Source organism: Sinohyriopsis cumingii, chromosome 6, assembly GCF_028554795.1.
Source record: "Sinohyriopsis cumingii isolate HCF-2022 chromosome 6, ASM2855479v2, whole genome shotgun sequence".
In the NCBI taxonomy this organism is placed as follows: domain Eukaryota; kingdom Metazoa; phylum Mollusca; class Bivalvia; order Unionida; family Unionidae; genus Sinohyriopsis; species Sinohyriopsis cumingii.
Genome location: NC_142966.1, coordinates 21,028,104 through 21,038,553, shown reverse-complemented (window position 1 = coordinate 21,038,553; position 10,450 = coordinate 21,028,104). Strand labels below are relative to the sequence as shown.

General features: G+C 36.9%; 1 protein-coding gene across 2 annotated transcripts in view; it reads left to right on the top strand.

Annotated features, from left to right (window-relative positions):
• The first annotated feature begins 4,904 nt into the window (after positions 1-4,904).
• LOC149796471 (cGMP-inhibited 3',5'-cyclic phosphodiesterase 3A-like) overlaps positions 4,905-10,450 on the top strand; it is a 259,042-nt gene continuing 253,496 nt past the window's right edge. The window contains exon 1 of one of the 2 annotated variants that reach the window (XM_089961176.1): positions 4,905-5,771. In XM_089961176.1, the coding sequence (XP_089817302.1) occupies positions 4,926-5,771 (846 nt within the window). In that variant the 5' untranslated portion in view covers positions 4,905-4,925. The remainder of the gene's footprint in view (positions 5,772-10,450) is intronic. The other variant, XM_089961177.1, reaches the window with a different exon arrangement.

Genomic DNA, 10,450 nt, shown 5'->3' with positions numbered 1-10,450 from the left:
ATAAAGTTGATTTTGCTGCATTTTTATAAACATAAAAGCCCGTATAAATGTCTTCTGTTTCGAAAAAAAAAGAAAACTCGCGGACGAAAAGAGGGTTTTTCAAGTCAAATGGGAGGATTTATATTTTGTCACTGAGGTCAGCGATAAAATTCAATGTCTCGTTTGTCAACAAACGATAGCTGTTCCGAAGGAGTATAACGTGCGTCGGCACTACGAAACAGTGCACCGTGAAAAATATGACGCTCACGCGGGCAAAATTAGAGAGGATAAAGTTATGCAACTTAAAACAGCGTTATGCAAACAAAGAAGTTTCTTTACCAATGTTAGTCAGTGCAACGAAGATTTAGTAAGAGCAAGTTTCGCTATAAGACTGTAGAGTAGGGATCTCAAACACGCGGCCCGCCAAGCCGTATCCTGTGGCCCGCAAAACGATTGGCGTCACAAGGTGTCATGAGAGATAATAAAGGTGGTGCGGCCCTTTGGCCATTGAAAATCCCCTCATGCGGCCCTCAGGGTGGTTTGAGTTTGAGACCCCTGCCTTAATAGAAGATTCCTGGTCGCAGTGCAAGGAATGTTCCAGGTGGTGCCATGAATCCTGTGACACCACCCTCAATATGCAAGTTTGCTATGCTAAGTGTGAGTAATAAAGAATCTACCAGGAACATTCACGACTTTTGGGCTTTGTCTTTTTCTTCATTAACGGTGAAAATTAGGGACTGTTTAGACTTGAGCATTGTTGCAGCTGCTTGCTTACCCGCATTGTTGTGCAAATTTGATTGATGCTACAGTATGTAGTTTTAGCATCTTTACCATATATAAAATGTCCATATAGGAATAATACTTGATTTTATAGTTCAATAGTATCCCTGTAGTTTTACAGACTTTTACAGATGTCGAATGCATTGTGGGGCAAAAGGCCCCGGAGGGGGCGTGTTGCCCCACCATAGGGGCAAAATGCCTCTTTATCAAGTTTTAATATTTTTCATTTTTCTCGTAAATAGTTTTGTCATTGTAACCAAACATCATTCCATTATGAAAGACGTAACGCATACTTTAAATAAATTGTCCAGTTGCGAACACAATCATGTAACTCATGCCATAAATTACAAAAAGTTGTTAAATGTGGCGTTTTGCCCCCCCCCCCCCATGTACTCGCCGTTGATGAAGAGGTCCATGTTATAGGATTGGTACTGTCTCCCTGAGCCACATGCTGTAGCCGCAACGATAGGTCCCAGAGAAAAACTGTATGCGCTTGTCGTGCTTGAGACGTGGTCCTGAAAGGAGGCATCAGTCAATATTTCAGGAGGGCTTTTGGCTAACGGCAATATAACACAAGAAAGATTCCGTCTGTGCGTAGGAGAGAGGCAGAATGGTCTTCGCAGCTCATACTACTTAATGAAGTCAGCAATGTGATAATCGGAAACGATTGCTGAGCTCTGAGAGAAATAAAGTGTGTTGGAAATTACAGCTCTATAGCCATTGATAGCTGATACTGAATATTTTTTGTTTCCAAAAGAATAAAAGGAAAGCATCAACTGAATTTACAGAGGAACAGGTAGGATCAAAGTATTTCCTACTGCATTAGCCACATAAAGTTAAATGATCTGCCTGTCATTATTGACGATGGATGTTGAAGCTTTGCTGGCTTGAAGGATACGGCTGTCAGCCGGCCCAAGTACTTGTTCAGGTGGACACATAGTCTGAGACGAGCCAAGCAAGAAGATGGAGAGTGTGTGTGCTGTTGAAGAGGGAGCTCTTGTGCTGCGTCAAAAGACCCCTCCTCTGTAGAATAGACGTGGGTTGATCTAACAGCATGCCTAAAGATCGTTGAGGCTACAGTAGGGCGATGACAGTGAACTGGGTAACGTAAGTTCTGACTATTTGCATAACTTGATGCAACAGTCAGAAAGGTGAAAAGGCGTACGTGAACAGACGATCCCGCTGAAAACCGAAGGCTTCCATTGTCAATGTTCTCTAGTCGATGGACTAGAGAGATGTAAAAGGGAAGTATGTTGTTTAGTCCGTTGGCAAACAAGTCCACAAGAGACCCTTTTCCATTGAAGAAATGGGACTCTGTTACGGATCGGTGATGAGGCCGTTCTGTGATGGCTGTTTGGCTGGCCTGGACAGACTGTTCGCTAAAACGTTTTTCTTCTCTGGAATGTGGTTAACGCAGAGGTTGGTTTTCTTCAAGGTGACCTAGAGGAGGAGGTTCCAGACCTCCATAAACAAAAATGTATGCCTCCTTTACGTCGGAGATACTGATACCACGGACATGTTATCTAACGAGACCACGATAATTTAACCACTTACTTGTTGATGCACCCTTGCAACGCTAGAAAAACGGCTTTCATTAGAGGCTGTTGATGTGAGGTCCAAAGACCCTGAAAAGTATGCCCTTTAGTTATAAATGTGCGCACCAACAGGAATCTGTCGCGTTGGCGAACAGATAGGATTGAGGGTCAGTTGCATGCATGGTGATCAGAGTCATGAATCTGTCCCAGTTCATCAACCAGCGTAAAATGTGATGAAAGTCTGGTCCTAGAGGAATCAGAGATGACAGAGAAACTCTGTGCTCCCCCTGCGGCGCTCACGGTTCCAGTAAGGATATGTAAGGGGGAGCAGATAAAAGAGTCAGGATTCGTTCTATGCAATACGAATCCTCCAGAAAATTGATACCCAGGAAGATTTGGAAGTAAATTGCAGGAAAGTGATCATTCAGGATCCTCTCGACTGCTGTTGTTTGCACACTCTTCCCATAATTTCACCAGATTGGACTGGTGGAAGAGCATGTGGGCCCTTTATTAAGGGGGTTGTTCCCAAAACTAAAGTCAGTAACTCTCACTCACAATAGAATTGACCCACCAATCGCACGTAAAGCTTAGCCAAGTATTCGACAACATGCATATACTAGAACCTACATGAATGTTTGGGAGAGGAATGCATGACAGGAGAAGGTACAAGTCTCTTGGGCTGTCCTCCTTCCTTCCTTGGGAAAAGACCATTACGACAAAAGGTGAATACCAAGATGTCTTGGCCACAACTTTCAGCATGTATTGTAACACAACACGATTCAGAGCAGTCTCCTTCAGCAAACAAAACGAAGTAGCTGAGAATAGGTCAGCAAGAGAAACCATTGTGACATGAAGCCAAGCCCTCTGTTCAAAGACTTCAATTGTTTTAATCAGAAGACGTGCCAAGGCTCCTGTTGTAATACCCACTTTAGATGCTTCTGTATCCATCTGGAAAAAAAGTTGCCAATCGGTTGTCAAGATTTTCAGACACAATAAACATTATTCCAAGAAAGTTCTTTGATAGTGTTGTGTGCTGTGTTTTATTTGTTTGTAATATTACTCTGCATGTAGTTGTTACTAATGGACCAAACTAGAACATAAATTTAATTGCTACCATAAGAATTACATAGTAAAAGTGAAATTATGTGGTGAATACTAAATGATCTACAGTACATGATATTGTACATCATGTGAAGGAAATGGGTGTGTTAGAAAGGTATGAATTTTTAAAAGGTTTCCTTCTATGTCAAAAGATATCTTAAGAGTATCCTCCCAAAACAAACAATGAGAAAAAACAGTTTTTGATATTCAGAAACTTTAAAAATACTGTTATTTTATCATTTTCTAAAAAAAACCCCAATAATTATGTAAATACGAACAGCAGTTACAATTTGGGATACGATGTGTCTCATCTAAAACAAGCTGTTCAGTGTCACAGCTTACATCTTGTTTCCTGGTATGTTTTTGTTATACGTTATTTTTAATAAGTTCATTGTAATTACTAAATGGAGTTGGCATATGCACGATTTGGTTTAGTGACAATACTGATTTGGAATGATCTATCAACATCACACTTATGCCAGTAAAGTGTAACATACTACACTGATCTGCAGGTAACCACTCTCTCGTTGTTTTTGAAGAACATATGAATAAACAAGCAGTCTCAGATATACATTTTTTCTTTTTTTTTTCTTTAATACCTGAACATAAACAACAAACGATGGTAACCGTATTGTCCATGTGTTATATCCTTTAAAATTGCTGATATACAAAAACACATATGCACATACAAAGTGACACATACACACATTTCCAAGCCATAACAAAAAATTCTACGAGATGGTCTATATCTTGAGATGACCTTTGTGTAAATATGAGCGGCCGTTTATACATATATTCAATTCAATACATACCACTGTTTATTTAGAGAGGTCTCGAATTCAATTGAATATATTTAAAAACGGCCGCCCATGGTGCCCACTGTTTAAGAGAGAGAAAGAGAGAGAGAGAGAGAGAGAGAGAGAGAGAGAGAGAGAGGGGGGGGGGGAGAGCACAAATCACATGTAAAAATAATTTGTACACAAACATGTTTACCGCAATGCTGGATAGCCTTCATGCACGACACCCTCCAAAAACTCCACAGGTACATTTCCTTCCTTAAAGCGCAATCACCTTTTTTCACTTCAAAATATGGATTTTTATTACATCCGGCTACACAAGCTTGCTAAGCTCTCTTTACGTATTGAATTTATGCCTAAATAGTTGAGATATTTTTCAGAAAAAAAATGTGTTTGGGTTTTATAAGCTGTATTCAAGTGTTGTGTATTGACTGACCTACATACATATTCAATATTCTGCGGTCCGCTAATCTTTAATCAACCACTATTTTCCTATTATGTGTTCATCAAATTACTGATTACTTTAAAATCAGCAGATTTTATATTATGATGATTACCAGTGAATAAGGATACCACTTATTAAAATTTGTAACTTTCTGACGGTTTAGCAGTTTCTGTCTAGGCCTATTCAAGCATTGTTTATTTTCGTGTTAAGGCGGTAATTTCCACCAGGGGGCAGTTATAGTACCCACAATTCCGTGCCATTGGCAGCTTAATCGGCTGTAGGAACAAAATGGCTTTGCACAGAACTTCTGTATCAAGAAGGGGGTCAAAAAACGATTCACAGAAAGAAGATGATGATGTTGAAAACAATGGTTATATTCAAATATTGGTTAAACCTCTCGAGCAGGGTAATTACAGCTTTATTCTTAATTGGCTTGGATTAAACGAAGCTAATAATTTCACAAATCAACATGCTGGTATTGTCTATGGTATTCTACTGCTGTTTGGCAGTGTTATAGTGTATCAGTTACTACGCTGCGACGTGGGATTTATTTTTCAGAAAATATGCGGCCTAATCGTTCCATTATTTACAATTGTGTGTTCATTTTACTGGCTTTCGTTATATTTACGGAAGACATGGAGTACTACCAGTGTCTATCTTTTGTTTTCATCGTGTTTCGTAGGAGAGAGCCTGGCACAGTTATTCTTGGTCTCATCGTGGGGCCCATACGAGGTTGCAGAGAATATTTCAACAACAAATACTACCCAGCCTTTGGTTATATTTGTGGTTTTACTTGCAGTATGTAGTGCAAGTGTATTTTCCTCATTAGAAACAACGCACAGTGCATTAGTTATATCCCTGGTCAGTTTTGGCCGATATTTAGCGTGTGCAAATTTAGTAGACCTACCTCAAAGTTTAAGGCCGTATTTGGCCTACAGTTGTGGTTTAGCGGGTTTTGTGGTTGCAAAATATATGGAAACAGTATTAAAACCTCAGATTAGTAATTTTATGACCAGTGATGGAAAAATCCCCGTGATTAAAAGGAGAAGGTCTAGTTCTTCAAATGCTAGTGCATTCTCTGCACATCGGTCTACCAGAAGAACGTCTCTACCAGCTCTTATTCCAAAATTACCGGTAAGTGTCTTAGATATAGCTGCTTCATATTTTATTTTTTGGGTCAGTATTTTCTTTTGTTTCCTTGCACCTAAAACCGTACTAAGTTTGCAGAACCAGTTAGATCCTTTAAAAATGTTAATCCATGGTGTACACATCTTTTCATTGAGAATTTTTTTTTAAAAAAATCGACAGGATTTAAAGCACCAGTTCAGTATTAGACCCAATGAGCTTTTTGCTGAAATTATATAACAAAACAAAAGCCACACAAAAAGAAAGTAAAATAAAGACATTAAATCTAACATGATTTGCAAGACACAGAAACTCAGCATAATACAAAATACAACTGGACAAGACACTGCATATAATTTAAAATATAAGCAAGCAGTGCATTTTTATTTCTTAAAAACTAATTTTCAGTGAATTTAGTATTCAGATAAAAGCAAACTGTAAGGATAATTTCAAGGATGGAAAAAATCTGTTGCTAAAAGTAGTTGGTAAAGATAACAATTTGAATAAAATGCAGAACTTTGGACAAAAAATATGTTTTGGTGCAGATTATGGCATACTTGAAAGAAAGGAGCTAACAGTACTTGATAGTACATAAGACAAGGAGAGATAAAACTGAATGGTAACATTTGTGCACCAGCACCTATAGATGTATATGACACTTGTATTACTATAGTCATATTGCATTGGTGTACACAATGTGTACATACATTTACATCAGTATGAAAAGGTCACTCATTTGCAATGCATATGTTTGAGTACAGTAATAAAGTTACATTATATAGACAGTTATATTCAATTATATTGGTCACATTGGTGTACATGTACGCTATCTTATAACTGGTACCTTGTGCAAGTAAAGTTTGTGAATTGAATCGTGAATGCCATATTGTGTATACATTATGTTTTCTGCTATTTTTTGTTGGTTAATACATGTACAGTTAGTTGATTTAGTTAGCACCATTATTTGATTAATTACTCAGAGCAATTCATGTCCTGACGACACAGCTTAAAGATAACCATTCAGATAGAAAATTCATTTCATGTTGTGAGAACTTGTAGCCCAACCATACTCTGAGGGAGGGAGTGATATATAATTCCCCATCTGTTATGGTGCTGTGGTTATCCTAGGTGATCAACCATGGTGATATTGCCCAGAATGAACTATAAATAAAATATGAAATAAATTGATGGATAACAGTGATCAGAGTATAGATATAAAATAGACTAACACGACCCCCCCCCATTTATAGAATGTAACAATTTAATCAATTATATAAACAAAATGAAATTGAATGAGACATTCAAATAATACTCTTACACTTAGAAATAGAGTTACAATTTTTATGAGAAATGAAATAGCCAGTCTGTTAACTAGATAAACAAATTTCATCACTGTTGGTGAAAGACCAGTGTTGCAGTATGTCTTTTCCTTCTCTCTCACTTTCTCTCCATCCACTTTGGGTCATCAGCTGTAACTTGGTTGCAGTCTGCACTCCTTCCCACATGTAGCACAGGTATGGAGCTAATTTTTCATTGAAATAAATAAGACACATTCTAAATATGTCAGGTTTTTCTTTTCTAACAGTATTCCCACTCTCGTTGTGTCAGATATCATTTTATTGTAACTCGATAGAATTAAGCTGACATGGTCAGTTTGCAACCTGATACTGATACACAGTTTTATTATCATGAAATTTATGTCTTTTTGACAGATATTCATGTTTCTGACTGGAACCATGACATAACTTGACCTCTTGACATAACTTGACCTCTTTGATAAACTAGTATGTCTTACTGTGGGCTATATAAATCACTAGCTGAATGATGTCATTTGACACTGGTCATCGTTGGTGGACAGAATTCACTACTTAATTTCACAGATGAATTAATGGACTTCACATCTTGTCTTAACTTCTTACAATACATAAATCAGATAACATTCAAGACAATGAATGCTTGATTAGCTTTTGAATTAGAGGAAAATTGAAACCAAATTTAAACTGAAAAATTCAAGAAACAATTACAAACTGACATTAGTGAGCATACTGTATGTGAGTGAGATAATTTTTTTATACCATTCTATGAAGCCAGTCTTTTTCCCATGTCCTCAGGTTTGCAGACACTCACCCCTTGGACAATTTATTTAATGAGATAAATTACTTGTTAGTTAATTTCCTCCAAGTCCATCAGACATCCCTTTTGGCACAAAAACTTGGACTGACAAATTTCGCCAGGGAAATTACTTAAAACATTCATATGGAACACACATACCCTCATTTAGCCTAACCAGTCAGGATTAACTTTCTCTAACCACCAAAAATTTAACATACCCATGAAAGCAAGAATAATTCTCTCTAGTCTGCCTTTGTTAACACATTAAACCCTGGTGATGAGTTTACGTGGCAGGATGTAGTAGCCTACTGCCGAGCTCTGTAGCGTCAAGGTCATGTATGATACACTAAAATGGGTGGTATTATAGAAAGGTAGACAGATGTAGCTCTACAATGATACCAAATAATCTGGAAGTTCTTGTTGCACTTCAAAAGAGGGAAAAACCTCATTTTTTTGAACCGATTTTTTTTTCCACCCAGAATTTGCCCGTGGTTGGAATCCGATTTTGTGTCCAGATTTTAGACTTTTTGGTCTCAGACCTAAGGCAGACTGGTATGAACTGTAAACAGACAGATGAACTTTTGCAAAAAGTAGGCTAAGATGGGCATTTGGAATAGAGTGGTCTCAATACGAAAATAATAAATAGAGTTAAACCCCCAAAAAAGGACTCCCAACTTTTACCCTTCTGCTCAAGCATGAGCCAAATAGCCAATGAAAAGCAATGTTTCTAACACAGCTAGGCATTATGCTATTGGAAAATCACCTGGACGTTGATGTATTAGGATGTGTTCAGAAATAGCTTTCAAAATGTGTTTCCTACTCAAATTTCAGGTGACAAAAACCTCCAGGGGTTAATGTCTTAATAACTATTCTGGAAAATATGATTTTATGACACCTATTTCAACTGATCCAAGATTTCCTAAACTTTGCCTCTGGCTTGTCTCACCTTTGTCATTTCCTCTACCTGACCCTGATTTAACATACCTGTCTGACTGTTATCCTAGTATAACCTTATTAAAATCCAATCATGCCCCCAAACAGTATCCCATCACAAGTGGACAGCAATTTACTGTGAGAGTAATTCATATATCTATCTTAATGGTTACATGTCAGAATTCGCTGTGACCAAACATCTACAAAAAATTTGCACAATTACACATGCATGTATTTGTCAGTGAAAGCAAATAAAATATTTTAAAATTAAATAAATTTTGTTGATTGCATAATGCTAATTGCTACAGGGGTGATTTATCTAGATGCACTAAATTAAAAAAAATACCCAAATGGTGCACAAACATAGCTAAATATGTCATACTTGTTGTATTTGTAAGGTATAATTTATATTGAAAATTTCAGAAGCACAGATGCACGTGGAAAAAGACCTCCCTCCACTTTATAGTAATCATAAACATTTTTCTAAAATAAAAATAAAAATTGGCAGTAGTACAACAGACTATTTATGTGTAAAAATATTAATTTGTTATTTTCTTTTTGAAAAGCAGTTTTGGGTTTATAATTTAAGAAATTAAAGTGTATGTCAATATGGTTTTGTACTCAGATTTACCTAGATTAAATGTTAATTGTTGGTTCTAAAATTTAATACTATTATAGTTGAACCAGAGTCTATTCATTCATGATTGTTGAATGCCCTGCACTTTGTCATAAAAAACTTTGAGATAAAAATTATTGATTACCAGTCTATGGAGTGTTAAAGTGGTGTCAAGGTGCTAAAATGGATCTAACATAACAGAAGACAGGGTAGTAGGAATGTTTCATTAGGTTGACCTCACCCAAATATGTCCTAATACTTTGACACAATTTTGCTCATTTATTTCTTGTGGTGTGTAAATAGTGACCATTCAAAGCAGTGTTGATGTATGATGATCAAAATAAAGTGAATATTCACCATTTAAATGTTATGTAATAAAATTCTGGATAATGATACCCATTACTGAAATAGTTGGTATTGAATGCCTACATAAACTTCATGGCTTGTACTTTGATTCTAATTAACATTTGCATTTGTTGTTACTGCTTCTCTTGATGTATATGAACAAATGTATAAATATTTGTCAAAAATTTGATCTCAAAATACATAAACAGTTATTCTTTGTGGAAATAAATTTTAAAGACAACAGAGTCCAAACAGAAAGTTTATATTTGCATTCAGTGCTTAAAAAATCTGATAGCCTGGGGCCCCTCTAATTATGGATCAGGCCTGTCCTGTATTCAAAGTGAGGTGCCCATTGGGCTTCTCAAAAGTTTTTAAAAATTTATCTGAGGAAACTTTGATTGTGTTGATGAAATGTGTAAATGTATTTTGAAGATCTTGATGTACCTGCCATAACACTGTGCAATCTAAATCAGATCTCCTTTGTGAAATTGAGATCTGATTTTTTTAATCAAACTGAAGCAATGGCATGTCATGCTGAAAATGATTTTGTACTCTCCCACCCTGCCATCATGGTTGGAGAAAACACAATTTTCGGTTATCTTACCCCCCGCCCCCAACACACACTTTCAGTATGTGTCCATTACATGCAGCATGTATAAGATGGTAAGCAGTCTTGATTGAC